This window comes from Rhincodon typus, chromosome 38, assembly GCF_021869965.1.
Source record: "Rhincodon typus isolate 14 chromosome 38, sRhiTyp1.1, whole genome shotgun sequence".
Lineage (NCBI taxonomy): Eukaryota > Metazoa > Chordata > Chondrichthyes > Orectolobiformes > Rhincodontidae > Rhincodon > Rhincodon typus.
Window position 1 is genome coordinate 19,932,729 of NC_063369.1, and position 20,987 is coordinate 19,953,715.

The 20,987-nt window shown below is 42.0% G+C and overlaps 1 protein-coding gene across 1 annotated transcript in view; it reads left to right on the forward strand.

Annotated features, from left to right (window-relative positions):
• Positions 1-20,987, forward strand: part of LOC109912220 (EVI5-like protein) — a 255,491-nt gene that overhangs the window by 75,758 nt on the left and 158,746 nt on the right. The window contains exons 3-6 of the mRNA XM_048617851.1: positions 3,760-3,949; positions 6,473-6,697; positions 11,806-11,880; positions 12,886-13,011. Of these exons, the coding sequence (XP_048473808.1) occupies positions 3,760-3,949; positions 6,473-6,697; positions 11,806-11,880; positions 12,886-13,011 (616 nt within the window). The remainder of the gene's footprint in view (positions 1-3,759; positions 3,950-6,472; positions 6,698-11,805; positions 11,881-12,885; positions 13,012-20,987) is intronic.

Here is a 20,987-nt window from a genome sequence, read left to right on the forward strand (position 1 = left end):
CATGGGACTCCAGACCCACAGTAAACTCTCAACTGACGTTGGCCTCATGAGTTCAATCAGTTCAATGGGCAATAAATATCAGCCTTACTGCCCACATCTCAGAAAAATAAAGAATTTTGATGATGTTCGGTCAGAAATAGATACTTTATTTCAAACACTTTAAAAATAAAAGCAGTTCATTCAAAACCTCTTCCTCTGTATTTCTACAAGAAAAGTTGGTTCCGTGCTGTAAAATACTCAGTTGAGTGAGCCTTTTTGAGATAAACCTACAGAAAGCGACCAGCCCAGATGGAGTCCCCAGCCATTCATTCTGATCCTAAGCATACCAGCTGGCAAGGGTATTCGTTGATATCTTTTAACTTCTCATGACTACAATCTGATGTCCTCATTGAATTGAATTCCGTGTTCTGTTCAGTTACCCTTATGCACTTTGTAGGGTATGATCTGCCTGTACTGCACACAAACAAAACATTTCACTGTACCTAGATGACAATAATAAATCAAATCAAATAAAAAACAGTCCATGCCAACCATAGGTGAAACTAGTTTAGTTTGGGATTGCCTGAGCTTGGCCCATATCCCTCAAAACATTTCTTATTCATGTACGTATCTAAATGTCTTTCAAAAGTTGTAACTGTACCCACAGATCTCCTCCTTTAAACTCCAACTCCCCAACAGCAACCCCCCAACCCGGACTCCAGGCCTTCAGGCATATGCACCCAGTCATTAGACCCCAGAAAGCAGCAGAGGCTTTGTCCCAATCCTTAGCCCATGAAACAGGTGAGGCTCCAGGCTCTAACCACCCATTGTACAGTCTCCAGATATTTTGACTCCCACTGGTCGACGGTGTTTACCCTCCAAGTGGCTGTTTCCAGTCTATTTTGGCCTTATTTTAATGAAATCTGCCTTTCCCCAGTCCAGAATCCTTTTTTTTTTTTGCAGACCTTCTTTCTCTTTATCCATAACAAAGGCCAAAATGGCCTATTCTTCCTATTTTCTATGCTGCAATGATATAAAGAGGCTTAAAGAGTGTTTAGACAATCTGAAATATGTAAGAGTTTTTCCACTTTGGAGAAACAAAGGTGTAAAGTGTTTTTTAAATAGTGAGTGATTGGACTATGTTCATGTCCAGAGAGACCCTAGGTGTTCTTATTCATAAATCGCTCAATGTCAGTGTGCAAGTAATTCAAGTAACAAATGAGATGTTGACTTTTCTAAGGATTTAAGTGCAGGAACAAAGATACAATTGAAGCATAGCATAGAACACTGGTGAGACTAAATCTGGAGTATTGTGCACCCCTTGTTTTTTGGAATGCTATGCTATTCATAGAGTGGGTGGTGCAGAGGTTCATCAGTCTGATTCCTGGGATGGTGGGACAGTGCTCTAAAGAGGGTTGAGGAAACGAGGCCTGTATTCTGAGGAGTTTAGAAGAATGAGACAGTTTAATAGAAGCCTACAAAATCCTTAGAGGGAATGACTGAGTGGATGCAGGATGGATGATTCTCCAGGCCAGGGGGTCCAGCACCAAGGCAAAGCATTGGAATAATTAGGCAGCTTTTTGGGACTGATGAAGAATTTCCTCATCCACACGGTGCAATTCTCTACACCCAAAGTTGTGGAGGCTCAGTCATTGAGTATGTTCAAGAGTGAGATTGTTGGTTTCTACATATGGAAAACATTAGGTGATATGGGGATAGTGCAGAAAGGTGGTCTTCGATTAGAAGGTTAACATGATCTCATTGAATGGCAAAGTAGGCTTGTGGGGTTGACTGCATACTGCTGTTTCTTAGTTTTATGTATGGTCTTATGTGTTTCTGAGATGTACTATACAAATGTAACAGTACAATGTATGCCATGTTTTGGGTGTGACTGGCTGTCCATGTTGCTCATTGTTTCACAATTGATAGATGAACAGTCAGTACAAAATATTGACTTTTGAAGTCTGTCTCCATTTAGATGATATTACCATTTTCTTCCTCTGACCAAAATGGATAACCTCAAACACATCCATATTAAGCTCAATCTCCCAAATTTTGACCCATTCATCTAACCTGTCTATATCCATTTGTAAATTTATTTTTTCATTGCAGTTTGCTTTCCTACCTATTTTAGTGTCAGCTGTCCAAATTTGGCTACAGTACATTCTATACCTGCTTTCAAGTCATTAATATAGTTTGTAAATGGTAGGCCCTGAGGACCAAACTCCATGGCACTCCTCTAGTTACAGTTTGCCTACCAGGAAAAGACTCATTTATCCCAAGTCTCGGCTTTTTGTTGGTTAGCCAATCCTGCATCCAACCTAAAATATTACCCCAACCCCATGTGTTCTTATCTTGTGTATTAACTTTTTATTAACCACCTTAACAAGCAAAGTCCAGATATACTATATCTACAGGATCCCCATTATCCAGTTTGCTTGTTAGGTCTTGGAAGTACTCTAGCAAATTAGTCAAACATGATTTACCTTTCATAAAACCATGCTGACTGTGATCGATTGTATTTTAACTGTCCTGTTACTATTGCCTTAACACGGGGGCGAGTCCCCAATTTACGAAGGTTTGACTTACAAACATGCGTATTTATGAATGCAATCCCAGAGGTGGAGGCACTTCGCTTAATGCAATTTTATAGACCAAGCATAGGAACAAATGGACTTGCAAACGGACTCCAGGCCAGAACCCGTTGGGGGGTGGCCTGTAATTAATCCTAACCATTTTCCTATTTGACAAATAATAAAATAATTGGTCTATAGTTTCCTATTTTCTACCCGCCCCTAACCTTTTCATGAGCCCAGACCTCCTGGCTCAGAAACAACTGTGTCGCAAGCTCACAAGAACCCTTTACCATTTAGTTTATATTGTCTTCTCATTTTTCCTTCCAAAATATGTTACTTTTGGTGAATGTTTTAGCACCACTAAATTCATTGAAGTGCTTCTGGAGCCAGTGCTGCTGGCATTTAAGAAATTCTCACTATTCTCATGCCACTCAGCACCCTGCCTTTGTGCATTGTCTCTGCTCTCACACTGCAGCCGCTGCCTCCCTCCCATTCAGTTCCTCGCTCCTTCATTCTTGGACATAGTAAGCAGTGAAGCAGCACAGCAGTGGGAAAGTGAGAAAATCGTGAAGTCCAGGATCCGAATTAATTTAAAATATTAGGAAAACACTGATGTTATCGCCCTTCTGCTTTGATGTAGGCACCTCACTACGATGTCACCGGCATTGCAGCTGCATGGATGGTGCATGCAACCCTCTAATTGTAGCAGCAAACACAGTCTTTCCCATCAGCCTGACAGTGCCCATCTTTCCTGACGGCCAGGGACCTCTAGTGACAAAACTCCAGTACTGCTTCAATGTGAAATACAACCAGACAATTTCTGTTCTGATAGGTGAGACAGTGTTGACCTGTTTCTACAGCTTGGGTCTAATAATATAATGCAAAACCGATCTGAAGCATCATTGTGGTGAGCCATGAAGATTGAAATAGCTGAAACTGGGATTGACTGAAGTCGTGCAAAGATTTTGTCTGGGGTATGCTTGAGTGGGTATGTAGGTAGGTCTAAATATTTGTCACACATTATTGTGATTTCCTTAATTGCTGTTAGTGAGCTACAACACTCCTATTGAAAAAGTGACCACTGAGACTGTGTGTGCCTATTTCTATAGTGAGGTAATCGCTGATGTTCTCTATATTTTACAAAACTGTTTTTTCCCATCAAAAGTCCAGATTTCTACTGCAAATGTCTCCTAACTTCCCCTAGGTTGCTAGAGGCTGACAGTAAGTCATTACGATCTGTGAATGGATCGCGGCGGAACAGCAGTGGCTCACTTGTGTCAAGCTCCTCGGCTTCGAGCAACTTGAGCCACTTGGAGGAAGACACGTGGATCCTGTGGGGCCGGCTGATCAATGAATGGGAAGAAGTGCGCAAAAAGAAAGAGAAACTGCTAAGGGTGAGTGACGCAGGGAGGTTGACAGATGGCCTCAAATCTTGCATAGCCAATCTGGTGAACCAAATGCCAATCAGCTAAAACAAGAGACATTGCTTGATGTTCAAAGCTCGCTATTATCCAGTATAAAGCAACCCCGATTGATCAGTACCCCATCAACCACCTTCAACATTCACTCTTGACCACTGTTGCAAAGTGACAGCAGTGTGTGCTGTCTACAAGATGCACTGCAAGAGCTCAGCAAGATTCGTTCCAACAAACACCTTAGAAACTTTCAACCTCTATCACCAAGAGCAGCCAGGGAACACTGTCTGCTGCAAATGTCCATCCGAGCCACACAGCCATGACTTGGATATTTGCTGTTCTTTCACTATTGCTGGGTCAAATTCCTGGAACTCCCTCCCTAATAGCACTGTTGGTACATTTGCAGCATATAGGCTTCAGCACTTCAAGCAAGCAATTCACTAGAACCACCTTGAAGCCAAACTGGATGGACAATAAATGCTAGCACTCATATCCCATGAATGAACAAAGAAAAAGCTTTGAGCATACGAACAATGAACAAGCGTGTGCCGCTCAGCCCTTCAATCCTGCTCCACCCTTCAATAAGATCATGGCTGATCTGATTTTTAACTGCAACTCTACATTTCTGCACAATACCCCTTTATAATCTTTCATTTCCTTTTTGGACCCTATCAAGAAATTAACTTGTCCTCTTTCCAAAGCTAATTGGCTTGTACTATATTCCAAGTATTTATAGTTCATGTTTATGGCTTTATCGCATTTGGTTTTTCTTTCATCCTAAAGAGCCTGCCAATGATACTTTAAAATTCCTCCTATTGTGCTTTAGGCCTGATTCCAGCTCAGCGCTGCTCCCAATCCTGTTGCTATTGATAATTTTGTGAAATTTCAAGAAATTACAAAGTAAAAACTTCAGTCTATTTCTTATCATTGCATGAAACAGTTCATGTTCTAATCCCAGCTGATGTTATCACTGGGTAAGTCGGATTCCAGACTGACAACTAGCTTGATAGATCATATTTTGATTTGTTTTGGTTTTAGCTAAGTGTTCCCTCATTGAAACATAAGCACAAAATATTATAGATATTGTTTTAACAATAAAATAACTTTATTATTGAATGAAATGAAAATAAAATAGATTAAACCAAGCTATTGACTTAAAACCACAAAATTTTTAAACACACTGTTAAAGTACAATCCCAAAACACACCTTTTAGAAATTGGAAAGAAAGACTTCTTTGTATTCTTCATAGATGCTGAGCTTTTCTAGCAACTTCTGTATTTGTTCCTGATTTACACATTCCTGCTTTAGAAAGAGAACCGGTCTGACTCCAAGCCAAAACACACAGTGCCTCACATCTGACGTGCATTGTCTGACCTATAATGTCACCTCTTCTTTACACAGATAAAACCTTTTAGTTCTCTCAGGGCAGTGACTTGAAAATAATTCAGGGATTTACACATACATGTTAATCAATTAAAACCTTGTAACTGATTAAAGATTTTACAGCATCTTAGGTTTGTTTAATACATCCTCATCGTTTGTGTAACCCTTTGATCTTTTACTTATAAATTCTGTGTTTTTCTTTTTCACTTCACCTGACAAAGGGGCTACGCTCTGAAAGCTTGTGTTTTCAGATAAACCTGTTGGACTATAACCTGGTGTTGTGTGATTTCTGACCTTGTCCACCCCAGTCCAACACTGGCACCTCCACATCAAATCTTAGCAACATATTGGCCTTTTTTTGCTAAAAGGAATAGAGTATACAAGTAGGGAAGTGTTGCTGCAACTGTACAAGGCATTAGTGAGACTGCACCTGGAGTATTGTGTAGAATTTTGGCCCTCTTATTTGATGAGGGATGTAGTTGCATTGGAGGCAGTTCAGAGAAGATTCACTAGATTGATTCCAGATATGAGGGGCTTGTCTTATGAAGAGAGATTGAGGCCTATACAGAATGAGAGGTGATCTAATTGAGATACACAAGATGATTGACAATGTGGACATGGAGGATGTTTCCTCTTGAAGGGCAATCTAAAACAGAGGTCATAGTTTTAGGACAAGTAGTAGCAAATTGAAAACACGTGAGAAAAAATTGCTTCTCTTGAAGGGTCACAAATCAGCAGAATTAACTACCCACGTTGTGCATCTATTGTGCATTGTCATAGGCCATTGAATAAATTTAAGGAAATGGTAGACAGATTTTTAATTAGCAGTGGGCTGAAGGGTTATGCAGAGCAGGCAGGAAAGTGGAGTCAAAGCCAAAAATGAGATCAGCTGTAATCATATTCAAGAGCAGAGCAGGCTCCAGGGCTGAGTTGCCCACTTCTGCTCCTGGTTCTTATGTTTTCAACTGTGATGTTATTTTGGTTTCTGAATGAACTACCTGGGCCAGTAACTACAAGGCTTTCACTGCACATGAAACATTAGCCCAGCGCAAGTTGCCTTTTCAGATAGCAGAAGAAAAGATTGGATAAGAGGATGAAAAAATCTCATTTCTTTTCAGGAACTCATACGAAAAGGAATTCCACATCATTTCCGGGGGATTGTCTGGCAATTGCTCTGCAATGCGACTGACATGCCAGTGAAAAATCAGTATTCAGAATTGCTAAAGATGACCTCTCCCTGTGAGAAGTTGATCCGAAGAGATATTGCACGTACTTACCCAGAGCACGACTTCTTTAAAGGACAGGACAGTCTTGGACAAGAGGTGCTGTTTAATGTGATGAAGGTGAGAGATGGGGCTTAACTCCAACTCAATTTGATTTATTTCTTTAAAATTTTCTCCTCTTTCCCTTGCTGAAGATTTGTTACCTCCAGTCTAGATTGTTCCAAATCCCTTCTGGCCAGTATCCTACCTTTCATATTCCATAAACCTGAACTGATCTGATGCTCTGCCCATGTCTAAATCCACATCAAGTTTCATTTCAATTCTTACGGACTTCAATTGACTTGCTCCAGGAGTGTCTCAAGTTTCAAATTCTCACCTATGTTCAGTGACCTCACTTTTCTCTATCTCTTTCCTCCTCCAACTTTAGCATCTGTCAAAAGATGGTATGTTCCTTTTACTTTGGGTCTTGTGTCCATCGTCCACTTTGTTCATCCCTTCCTGTCTCTGGCACAGGTGGCTGCTATATCTGTTCTCCAGTCTGTTGTTGAGTGAGACTACACTGTAATATTTTTAACTCTGATCTTTGATTGTAATACGTATTGGTCATAGAGCGTGTGAATTAGACCACTTCCTAGATTTTCTTCAAATTAATATGAACACAAAGGTGCAAAGAAACACTGACAGATTAAGGAAGTGGGAAAATCTGTGTGGGCAGATGGAGTTCGGTGTGAGTGGCATTGAGAAGTCATCGACTTTGGACCTGAAAGAGGGTCAATCACTAAAAATAGTGTTAAGGCAGGAATTGTGGAACAGCTAAGGGAAATCACTAAAAATTAATTGTTAAGAGTGCAAGTAGTAACTAAAAATTAAAACAATGTTCATCTTTATTTCAGGACTTGAGCACAAGGTGTTGGAAGTTGCATTACAACAATATGTAGCTCTAAGTAAACTATTTTCAATACTGCATTCAGTTCTGCGTATTGTCCCCTGAAAGATATATTGACCTTGGAGAGGGTGCAGTGCAAATTCCGCAGAGTTGTACAAGTGCTACAGGGGAACAAATTGCAAGACTATGCCTGTATTCACTTGAATATGAAATAAAGGTTGAAATTGTTTTTAATCGTGATTGAAGGAGTTGATGAAATGGATGAAGAGGAACTATTTCCTCTGTGGAGTTGAAAATGAGGGGCAGAACTTATTAGAGTTAGTCTATTCAATGGCAGTGCGTAAATGATGATCCCTTGAAACATGAACCAGGGTATGCTCCAGAGACCAAGATTAGCAAGTGCCCATTGGAACGTAAGTTTAAGGGCAGGTTTTTGCCAGTAAGAGAAGTTTTCTCGGAAAAGGAGAGCTGACTAGAGTTTGTATTGTACTATTAAGTACAAATAAACAGTTATGGCGCACACACTGACTCTGGCTTTATTAAATGGATGACTAGCAATATAATATTCAGGAGTAATGCAAACACAGTGCAGGATGTCAGGCAGAATCTATGGAAACTGTTAACAATTTAGGTGGTTGACCTTTCACCACAATGTGATTCAGAAAGGCCATCCACTCGAAATTAACTCTCTCTTTCTCTCTCCACAGATGCTGCCAGACCTGGTGAGCATGTCCTGTTTTTATTTCAGATTGCCAGCATTTTTGTTTTTTGTTCCAGGAGGTGGTGAGGTGATACCAGGATGCACTTTTATGCAAGGAATAATGAAAATCTGGAATTCTCTCCTCTCTTCTTTCCCATTCCTCCTCTTCCTGTTTCATGGAGTTTATCTCGCCCTCACTTTTTGCTCCCTCGCCTCACCCCTCCCAATCCCCTGCCCCAGTCAGAATTGAGATTCTTGTTGAGTAAAACTCATAAGAGATGTGGAACTGGAACAAAAACGGGCAGAACGATCAGTCCTAATTCAGGCAGGTTAGCATTATCTCTGGGTACCTGAAATCCACAGGATATTACATCCCTCAGTTCGATCTCATCATACAATTGGGATCCATCGTTTCACTTTGCAGTAGTCAAGAGGTCATTATTAAAATCAGACCACAATGCTGTGCTGCTCTTCCCAGCTCACGAGCAGAAATTGAGGCATGAGAACCCTGTACAGAAAGTAGCGCAATGTTGGTCTGATGAAACTGAAGGTCTTCTGGTGGTCTGCTTACAGTTGGTGGATTGCTTACAGTTGGTGGACTAGTCCATATTCAAGAACTCAGCAGCCAACTTAAACTAGTATGCCACTACCGTTACAGACATCATTAGTGACTGCATGCCAAAGAAGTTAATCCGAACATTCTTCAACTGGAAACCATGGATGAAGCAGGAGATTCTCTCCCTACTGATGTCCAGGTCTGAAGCGTTCAAGTCGGGCGACAATGACCTATACAGGAAATCTGGGTACGACCTTCGCAAGGCCATCAGGGATGTCAAACTAAGCTTGGGACCCAGACAAAGACAAAGGTTGCTGGAGAAGCCCAGCAGGTCTTGCAGCATCTGAGAAAAGAAATCAGTTAACGTTTTGGGTCAGATGACCCTTCTGATTTCTCTTCACAGATGCTGCCAGACCTGCTGAGCTTTTCCGGTAACTTCTGTTTTTGTTTCTGACTTGCAGCATCTGCAGTTCTGTCAATTTTTGTGGAGACTCAGACTGACCACATTGACATATGTCATTTGTGGCAAGGCTTACACGACATAATGGGCTACAAATGACGTCGAACAGAATCGGGGGCAACAGTAGATCCCTACCTGATGAGCTCAATCAACCTCCGTGAAATGATGTCACATATCCCATCAGCCTGTGATACACCTGTACTCTCGGTCACCATTGCAGATATTAGATTGGCCTTCTTAAGGGTGAACCCACAGAAAGCAATCGGCCCGGATGGATTCCCCAGCCATGCACTCAGATCCTGTGCGGCCCAGCTGGCAGAAGTATTTGCAGACATCTTTTTAACTTTTCCTTGCTATGATCTGAAGTCCCCACCTGCTTCAAGAAGACCACCATCATCCCAGTACCAAAGAAAAATCATGCAGCATGCCTCAATGGCTCTGACATCCATAATTATGGAGTGTTTTGAGAAGTTAGTCATGGCTCACATCAACTCCACCATCCAGGTTGCCTTGATCCCTTGCAAGTCGCCTACCGGTGGAACGTGTCTCCCTGGCCTTGCAGTCCTCCCTGGAACATCTGGACGACAAGGATACCTATATCAGACTCCAACCTATTGACTACAGCTCTGCCTTCAACACCATAATTGGAAACAAACTCCTCTCCAAATTCAGGGACCTAGGTCTGTGCTCCCCACTCTGAAACTGGATTCTTGACTTCCTGACCAACAGACTGCAGTAAGTAAGGATAGATAACAACAATACCTCACGATAATCTTCAACACCAATGCCCAGTAAGTTGAGCACTCGGCCACCTACTATACTCCTTTATGCACGCTCGACTATGTGGCCAAATTCCACACCAACTCCATTTAAAAGTTTGCTGATGACACCACCATGTCAACGAGACAGAATACAGGAAAGAAATTGAGTGCTTAATGGCATGGTGCAAAGGCAACAATCTCTCCATCAACATCAGCAAAATGAAGGAGCTGATCATTGACTTCAGGGAGTGGAGGGCATGCCCCTGTCTGCAAAGGTGGTGCAGACGGTGGAGATGGTGGGAGACATCAAGTTCCAAGGAATGACTATCATCAACAATCTGTCCTGGATCCACCCACGTTGACACTGCAGTCAAGAAAGCACAGTAATGCCTCTACTTAGGAGATAAGGAAATTTGGCATGTCCATCAAGACTCTTAGCAGTTCTTGTAGATGGATGTATCCCTGCATGGTAGGAGAACTGCTCTCCCCAAGACTGAAAGAAACTACAAAGAGTTGTGAACATAGCCGAGTCCATCAAGCAAACCAGCCTCCCATCTATTGACTCCATCTGTAATTCCTGCTGCATTGAGAAAGCAACCAACATAATCCAAGACCCGTCCCACCACAGTTATACTCTGTTCCACCCTCTTCCATCAGGCAGAAGATATAAAAGTCTGTACACACACAGATTCGCGAGCAGCTTCTTCCCTGCTGTTTATCAGGCTTTTTAATGGACCTCTTTAATGTTAATGTTGAATTTTTTCTGCACCTTCTCAACAGCTGTAACATTGTATCCTGCATTCGATACTATATAAGTGCGTCAGGGTGACATAACAATCTGCCTGTAAAGCAACTAAGACAACATTTTTTCACTATCTTGGCATATGTGACAGCAATAAATCACATCAAATCAGCCCTTCAATGCCTCCTTGCCACCCTGTGCAAAAAATGTCTGCTATCTTGGGGCATGGCTCTCTAAAGGCTGCTATAAAATAGTAACGTATCATATGAGGCTCACAGGTTTGCTTCGTGGGCTATATAGCATTGTGTGCTGACTATTTCCTGCACTGTTTTTGTACTACTCCTGAATGTTATGTGCTGTGGCATGGCATATGGCAAAATTCACACATGGAGTGAACATGAGACAAATGACTGGGAAAGACATTTAATTTACAAAACAGGAAGCAATTTTTCGTTTTTAAACTTGAGCTGTTTGTGGTATAATTTCCCTGTGTGTTTTTATACTTGGATATGAATTGCTTTAGTAATATCAAATTGTGAGTTTCGTACTGAAAGAAGTTGAGTTCAGTGAATTTGATTTGAGAGCAGTAAGTTGTACTGATGTATATAGGACTCATCCTTGCAGGACTTAGCAGCATTCCAGACAGAGAGCAAGTTTCTAATAGTCAAGGAATTCAAAGCACATCAAGGGACGATTTGTCCCTAGATTGTTTCTCGTGTATATACACAGAAATCTGACCTATTTCCTTGCTGTGACAATAGACTGGGTTGGGTGTTTGACTCAGCATGTTTTTATTGTAAGTTTGCAGATGCTAATCACATCCATGATTATCATGTAACAACCCATTGGAGAATTACATAGTCATAACCTGTAAAGTGAAATCTCAAGGCTGCTGTTTTGGTTTACAACATGGTGCATTCTCATTCGCGTGCACAGGTAGCGCTAATAACTGAACAAAACTTTGGTTGTAGAGACCATGTTGGTTTGACAGAGAGGGCACAGTCTTCAATACGCCCGTTATTATTAAGCAGCAATATCTGCTTAAGTCTGCTGAGTCACTATGTAGAATAAGTATCTGAAGTTTCTCCCAGGTTTGAGACTGTACCCAGTTGCTTTGTTACAGGCATATTCTTTGGTTGACCGTGAAGTTGGATATTGCCAAGGAAGTGCATTCATTGTGGGGCTCCTCCTCATGCAGGTGAGTATGAATAATTTCTCTAATGATGCAGAGATCTCTAGGATCAACAATTCTTGCTAAACGTGATGTGTTTAAATAATGTTTCTGTGAATCTTCACGTAAGGCCTTGGTAATATTTTCCCCTGGTGTTTCAGATGTCAGCTTTGCTAGTTCATTGTTTTACTTCAAATATTTGCCCTACAAAAACCAGCTATAGTCCACATGGGTGAAACTTGCTATATGCAGTATTATGCCAGTGAATACATCCCTGTTACTGTGTTTGAAAGTGATGTAGACAGTCTGTGTAATCCAAATAGACCATTGTGATCAAACAACCAAAGTGCTAGAGAAGCTCCGCAGGTCTGGCAGCATCTGTGGGTGAGAGAGAAAGTTAACATTTCACTTCCAAGGACAGCCATGTTGGACTCAAAGTATTAACTCCATGGGTGGTTCCTGACCTGCTGAATTTCTCTACAACTTTGTTATTTTTCTGACCTCCAGCATCTGCAATGTTTTGCTTTTATATTAGTTTCCAGGTAGACTAAATTTTGTGGTATTGTTATTCAGCCGGCATCCTGTAAAAGATGCTGTCCTCACGGCACTTTCAGAGAAGAAACGCTGTAGAGAACAGCCAATTATTAATTTATTGATATTCTTGTCAGATGTAATGGCCATTTTCTTTTTTGGTCTTTTTAGATCTCATTCTCAGAGCCTGGTGGGTGCTCCAGGGTGCATTCTGTTAAATCTCGTAACAGTCTCGTAGACATAGTAATCTAATTTTGAAATACCAGCATAATAGCCTCGGGGAAAAGTTTAAAATGTACATTTGCTTCTCACTGTTACTTCATCCCCCAGTTCTTCCAAAATTGTTGTTTTGCATCTCCTCTACTTTGACAATCAATCTTTCTCGATAATGCATGCTGTTTACTCAATGGTTTTAGTGCCTTGTTGGGTCTGATTTGCATCAGAACATTTGCACATTTTCAGAGTGCCTTGCTTGCAGCAAATTTCACTTTGTTTTTATAGATGCCGGAAGAAGAAGCCTTTTGTGTGTTCGTGCGTTTGATGCAAGAATATCGATTGAGGGAGCTCTTCAAGCCCAGTATGGCAGAGCTGGGGCTCTGCATCTACCAGTTTGAGTACTTAATACAGGTAACCAGCTGATTACTACAAAGTCAGGCAATGTATTTGAGAGAATTATGTATGCGAAACTTGGACTAAATTAAGCAACATGCTTACCACAAAAACGTGGTCAAAAAGATATCCTTTATAGGAGCACAAGGACAGGCAGAAAAGAGGACGGATGGAATTCCAGAGCTTGGGACCAAGGCCCTAGAAGACACTACTACCTGTGGGGACTGATTATAATTGGGAACTAGAAGATCACTGATAGCTCGGAGTGTGTGGGATAAGAAGGGGTAAGGCAATGGAGGGATTTAAAAATAAGAATGAGAATTTCAAATTTAAAGTCAAATCAGTGAGCACAGGGCTGATAGATGAATGGGACTTTGAAGATTAAAACAGGTAGCAGAGTGTTAGATGCCCTCCTCTTTATGGGGGGAGGATGGAATGTGGGAGACCAGTCAAGAATATGTTAGAATGGTCAAGTCTAGAGGAGAAATAATAAGAGGGTTTTGGAAGCAGATAAGCTGAGAAAGTGATTAAACAAAAACAAATTGCTGAAGAAACTGCAGGTGTTACAGCATTGGTGGAGAGAGAGAAGAGGACCCTTCTTCAGAAGTGATAAAATTAGCTGATGTTACAGAGGTGGAGGCAAATGGTTTTGATGGCAGGAATATGAAGCCAGAAGCTCATGGAAGTGCCTTCAAGATTGTGAACACACTTAGTTAATTCCAGACTGTTGATAGGTAGAGGGTCAGAATTGGTTGTCGGGGAATGAAATTGGATGTGTTGTCTAAAGCAATGTTTTCTGTTTTCCAACATGTGAATGTGCTGAGACACCTGAAATATCCTGCAGTTCCTGCATGACTCAGGAATTTCAACCAATGGGTATCAGCTGCCCTCGATATAAAAGATCATCCTTTTTTTCCGTCTTATAATCTGTTGAGTACCTTCTTTAAGCCTTTAACTTTTTTGTCTCTAGATCTGCTCCATTTAATCTTAGTTATTCATTTACTGGTATGATGATTGAAATTTGTCAATTCCTAGCTTTGAATTTAAAAAAAAATGCCTCATTCACTTGTAATATCACTGTTTACTGCTTTTGGGAACGCATGTGGCAGGTCCACACTTTTCCTCAATGTCTTGTTCTCCTCTCTGTTAGCATCCTGATATAGACTATTTCTATGAAATGAGCATTGGATCCTGACTCCTAAAACTAAAGGAACCAGATGGTGGGGCAAAGGCTAAGTGGTATTGTCACTGTTCTAGAAATCCAGAGACCTAGGGGACCTAGTTTTGAATCCCACCACAGCAGATGGTGGAAATTGAATATTTAAAAAATCATCTGGATTTGTGAAATCATTGATGGTTGTCCTAAAAGTGTCCTTTTAAGGAAGGAAACTGCCATCGTGGTCTGGCTTACGCGTGACTCCATACCCACAACAATGTGGTCAATTGCCAACTGCCCTTTGATACTGCAAGTTACTCAGTTGTATTAAGCCACCAGTAAGGAAGAAAGAAATGAAACCAGACAGGTATTAACTAAGGCACTGGGAATGACAATGGCAAATGCAGCCCTGTCAACCATAGAATTCCTACAGTGCGGAACCAGGTCATTCGGCCCATCAAGTCCATACTGACCCTCCAAAGAGCATCCCACCCAGATCTGTAACCCTGCATTTTCCATGGCTAACACATCTAGCCTGCTTATCTCTGGACAATATGGGTGATTTAGCATGGCCAATCCAACTAACCTGCACATCTTTGGACTGTGGGAGGAAATCTGAGCACCTGAAGGAAACCCAAGCAGACGCCGGGAGAATGTGCAAACTCCACACAAAGGTCCCAAGCCTGGAATTGAACCCAAGTTCCTGTCACTGAGGCAGAAGTGCTAACCACTGAGCTACTGTCCTGCCCAACAAACCCTACAAAGTTCTCATTGTTAACGTAAGGGACTAATGCCAAGATTAGGAGAGCTGTCTCACAGACTAGTCAAGTGACAGTCTGACATCGTCTGCAAGGCAGGATTCTGAGATTATGACTGTGTCCCAAGCACCACTATCACCAGTCCTGGATATTTCCTGATCCACCAGCAGGTCGGATACAGGACAGGACAGGTGGTGGTACAGTGGTATACAGTTGGAACGGAGCTGCTGTAGGCTGTGTTTCCTCAAATTTTGATTTGTCTACACATATCTCTGATTCACAAGCATTTATGCTGTCCAACACTGACATTCAGTAGCAGTAGTGTGTACTATCTACAAGACTCACTGTAGGAATTCACCAAGGCTCCTTCAGCAGCCAAATCCATGACCATTATCTCTAGAAGGGCGAGGGTGGCAAATACATGGAAACACCCCTGTGTGCAAGATCCTCTCCAAGCCACTCACCAGTCAGATTTGGAAATATATTAACATTTCTTCAGTTTCATTGGTTGAAATCCTGGTACTCCCTCATGGCTTCGTTGATGTCCCTACAGCGTATGGACTGCAGTGCTTCAAGAAGGCAGTTGCCATTGAGAAGGTGGCTGAGATTATAAATGCTGGCCCAGCTAACAATGCCCACATGGCCTGAGTAGGTGAGGTTTAACATTTGGGCAACTTGTTTTTATTTCAGGCCCACCTTCAACTTTGTTTTATCTAAGTAAATTGGGAATTAAAGTGCTGGAGAAACTCATCAGGCCTGGCTGCTGTGGAGAGGGAAACAGTTACTGTTTAGAAGTCAGTACGACTATCTTAAGAGAGCTGGAACAAAAAGATGGTTTTATGCTGTTCGCAGATTGGTGAGAAGGAGCAAGTGGAACAGATGGTGAAGCTTTCCAGACCAAGTGTTGTCCCAGGAGATGTATAGTTGGCGAATAGGTAGGTGCTAATAGCTGAAAATAGGTTAGCTCTACTGAGAACAAATGCGTGCAAAAAAAACATTGTTTTGTTTCCTGTGGGGAAAGGGGATGTCATGAAAATGGAGGATAGTGTTTATTGTCTGAAGCTGTTGAACTCCATGTTAAGTCCTCAAGGCTGTTAAAGGCCTAAGTGAGAAATGATTGACCATCTCTCCAGCTTATGTTGTGCTTACTGGAATACTGCAGTAGGCTTAAGACAGAAATGTTAGCAAGCTGCTGTGTTAAAATGGCAAGGTCTGGGTTTTTCTTGTGGCTCAGCAAAGCCTAACACAAGCTAGAGGAGCAGCACATCATTTTCTTTGCTCAGCACTTTTCAGCTTCAAGTACTGAACAGTGAGTTCAACTACTTCAACTCATGAACTCTGCTCCATTTTCATCACATCTCTTCCACCCCCACCTCTGTCTTGTTTGCAAGGGTTTGGTCTTAACAGAGCAGACCTATTTTCTGCTATTGACATCAACTATTAACACCTATTCCACATACATATGCCTCCTTACCACTATTAACACTGCCTTTGGCATTTATGCTCTGGGAACCTTCATCGTCTATTAGATTAGCTCCTCATCCCACTTTTGCCATCAGTGTGAAAACCACAATATTCCAATCCTTTGAGTTTTATTCACTTATAGGACATGGAGTTGCTGGCTGAGTCAGCATTTGTCTGTCCCTGGTCACCTTTTGAGAAAGTGGTTGTGAGATGCCTTCTTGAACTGCTGCAGTCCATGTGCCGTAGGTAGATCCACAATGCTTTTCGAGAATTCCATGATTTTACCCTTGTGACACTGAAGGAATGGCAATATATCAAAGACAAGTTGGTGAGCGGCACGGAGGGGAACTTGCAGGTGACCTGACTCGTTTAACTATTTCTCTCTCCACAGATAATGCAACACTTGCAAATTCTCTCTGATACTTTGTATTTCTGTTCTCCAGCATCTGCAGTGCTTTGCTATACTTATAAATGGGTTTGTTCTGGGCATGGAAAATGTGATTTTTTTTTTGGTGTAGGATTACTTGGAGGGCTTTTAACTTTGCTTACATCATGCAGAGTAACAGCATTCTTTAATGAGGGTGTGATAACCCCTTCTAAGATGTATGGGAAATCACTAATCTCCTCATGGAGTTTGTTGTGTGTGAGTTCCCTTGGTAACAGGTAATGGCCTGCTCACCTAGAACTCATCACCTGAGCCCTTTATAAAGCAGACCCAGGAATGGGCTGGGACTAGCTTATGCAGTCGCATATAGTTACTCAATAATAAATGATGACTGAAAACAACAAATGCTGGAGATCACAGCGGGTCAGACAGCATCCACGGAGAGAGAGCAAGCTAAAACTTTGAGTCTAGATGACTCTTCATCCCCACAGATGAAAAGTCCTCTAGACTTGACACGTTAGCTTGTTCGCTGTCCGTGGATGCTGTTTGAGCTGTGATGATCTCCAACGTTCGTTGTTTCAGTACAGATTCTAGAATCTGCAGTAATTTGATGTTCCTTTTCCTGTCAAACCTCAAGTTAATACATTGCTAATGAGAGTCAAGAAAAGACAACCTTGCCTTTCAATGAACCTGGTAAGATCGTGACAGGGAAATATTGGAGATTTGACTGTCTGGGAAACTGGAACCTTATGCAGGTGTGGAGGATTCATCGCAGTATGCCGTAAGAATGAGCTACTCTTTTCAAGCAAACAGATATAAGGGGATCACCAATGAAAAGTCAGTCTGCTCATCACTTGAGGGGCCCTGACTTTCAGCATCATAGAGCATAACCTACCCAGCAACCTCAGTCAGAATCCTTTGACAAACTGGATATGATAGCAAACCACTGACACCAAACCATTCATTGCATTGCAACATTATATGTTTAACACAGCAAATAGACTTTCTGGGGAACCACTTACTGAATTCTTGACAAGACTGTGGAAATTGGCGAACACGGAGTATGAGTCAGCACTTCAGGAAATGTTAAGGGTTCACATAGTTTGTGGAATAAATGGTACTGTGACCCAAAGGAAGCTGCTGACTGAACCAGATCTGTACCTCCAAAGTCATAGAACTTCCCCTTCCCTGCGAAAACATGGAAAAAGGGACGTGACAGTTTCAAGGACCTGTAGATGGTTCTGCCCTTAGCCTTGGGTGACCAATAGTCACAATTAAGATAAAACATCAGGTAAATGGCCACCCCAGATATGGAAGTAGACACCTCCTATATAGATGGAACAATAGATATCGCTGTATCTGCATTGGGAACAAACCTTCAGGAACTCCGATGGGGCATCTTGCCTTTAAGCTTGAAAGACACCAAGGCTAGGATTGGCCACCGGGAAGCCCATTTGTATTTTTTAGGGCCACTATAATCCCATAACCATAGGCAAAAGACAGTCTGACTCCCCTTAATGGTGATGCAAGGTTCAAGTCTTAATGTTTTGGGAATGGATTGACTACAGAAAATCCACCTGAGTTTTTTGGTCAAAAAATTTTTTAAATAGGTAGTGGCAATCCATATGAAGTAATTGGGAAGTATCCTGAAGTGTTCCAAAAGGATCTCGAAGGTAAAAGGCACCTGAGCCAAGATCTGTGTAGACCCAGAAGCCCAACCTAACACTCCAAAGCACAGCCAGTCTCCTATGCACTGAAGTAGAGGCTAAATTGGAATGTGTAGAGGAATTGGGCATCATACGTCCGGTACAATTTGCTGAATGTGCCACACCAGCAGTCCTAATTGTAAAACCTAACAACTTAGTCTGTTTCTGTGGGGATTAGAGTTGTCAGTCAACAGGGTTTCCCACTTATGTCATGTTTTGAAGATTTGTATGAAAAGCAGAGGGTGATTGTTTTGACTTGTCCAGGAGGACCAGCGTCTGCAGTGACTCTTCACTCTTGACAAAAGAGAAATTTGTCCAATTATTATACATCCTTGACTAAACCTGGGAAGTAACAGGAATAAGGCTATGGGTAAGATGACACCCCTTCATCACAGGAACGACGGGTTGCCCTTGGACTCGGCAGGAGAGGGATGTCATAACCCCTTTAAGGCCCATGGGGAGTCACTAATCTCCTCATGAAGTTTGTTGAGTATGAGTTCCCTTGGTAACGGACAATGGCCTGCCCAGCTAGAAATCATCCCTTTTTGAGTTCTTTATATAGCAGACTCAAGGGTGGGTCAGTCCTAGATTGGGACTAGCCTATGTATGCCATGTGTGGTGGCTGTACTTCGGTGTTCAACAACAAATGATGTTTCCTTCCAGCCAGGCTTCCTTAGTTATTACAGCTTTCTGTTCTGTGCAGGTTCAGGCTGCCTTTCACCTTAAGCTGTAATAACTGAATAAGAATCAAACTAATGAAGCTGCTTTGTTAAATCTGCTGAAGTGCGCAGTGTAGCTAATGGTCCGAGTTTGCTGTGTAGCCTCCTGTTATTAAAGTGAGTGCTTGATGGAACTTGGAATTTTATTGGCCGTGGGCCATTGTTAGTATTGCCTTCTCTCTTCGTTATGCTTTACAGTGCAGAATAAAAGCCTTCACATGGCTACATGGTGACCTGGAGTTCGATATGCACAATAATTGGGAATGGTTTCACGTCTTTCTCACCCATTAGGCCTTTGTTACATTAGCAACCCATGAAGCTGTTCAAATTTGCATAACTGGCAGAAATCTTCAGTGATCTGCTGGAAATGCAACAGTTGTCCTTCCTAATTTCCCCAAGAGTGCACTGAATACTGATATTTTGCAGAGTTTGGTCACTTGCATGAAGCAATGTCGCTGAGAGCTATATTTATGTAATGGCTGCAAATTTTGGATCAGCTATTACACACAAATGCTTTTGCAATAATCAGGACTATATTGTGGCGGTTCTTCATAATAAACAGTAAACTTGTTGTATTCCCTTCAAAGTGAATGGGTAAAGTCATAAATGACTGAGTCTTTGACTTTGAAGGATGCTGTTGAACAGAGGCTGGTTGTGCCAGCCCTGCTGGAGCGGTACTTGTTCTTTTTACCTTTCTTGTACTTCTCTTTTGGTTTGTAACTTTTAAGTTACATTCTTAGTATTGGTACAAACATAAGCAACAATTTGAAAGAACTTTTCAAATATGAAGTTTTATATCTCTTTTATCACTAATTCATTGACCCAACTGAAATGGTCCTTCATTGATTAAACATTTGTTGAGCTCACAATTGCTTTGCTTGTTGCAAGTGATCAATCTCCCCAAAATTATCAGCATAATGAATAAAGGACAGTTAATGAACAGTCTACACAGATTGTGCTGCATTTCCAGTGACTTTGAGCATATCTCTTTAAGACCATTTCCATAGACACCACAAGAGTCTTATTTATTGTGCATTCTTCACATGTGGGACTGGGAGTAACTGTCAGGGTATTTGTAGATATTTCTGCTTATGTGAAATGCATTATAATAAATGGATTTGCATAAATGTGTCTCCAATGACAAAAATATTCTTGGACTTTTGCTGCTTGTTGTTGGGTTAGTATGGCAGGGAGACAAGGATGGTTGAGGGAGGATGGGGAGTCAGATGGGGTGTTGGGGAGTCGCAACGTTGTTGATGAGTCAGATAAGGGGGTGGTGGGGAAAGATGTCAGACAGGGCAGCAGAGGGAGAGGCATGAAAGGGGAGTTTTATGTGAAAGAGGTGTTAGGGGAATGCAGAGGAAATGGTGAATGTCAGAGAGGACAGGGGTATGTCAGAGGGTGCTGCAGAGTTGAGGTGTGCAGGCGATGTCCATTGGACTGCATAATCCTGTGAGGCTGTGCTTAGTCCCTTGGGGGAGGCGTATGTTCTAAGGGGCTGTGTAGGTTCCCCTTTGGGGTTGTGCAGGGTCCCTTGCTGGGAGGGAGGGGTGCTCCTTGGGCTGGGCAGAGTCCCTTGGGAGGATGGGGAATGGAGGTGAGAGAGTATCCCTTGGCGCTGTGCAGGGTGCAGTGGCACGGGGCTGGACAGGGTTCAGCGGACTGAAAGGTATCTAATGAGCTGTGCAAGTTGTAGTGGAGTGGGGCTGTCAGAGGGTGCACTGGAGCTGGGGTGGTACTGGATCAGCAGTACTTGGCCTTTGGACTGTTAAATGTGAATTGTTTAGTCTGTTTTTGTTTTGCAGA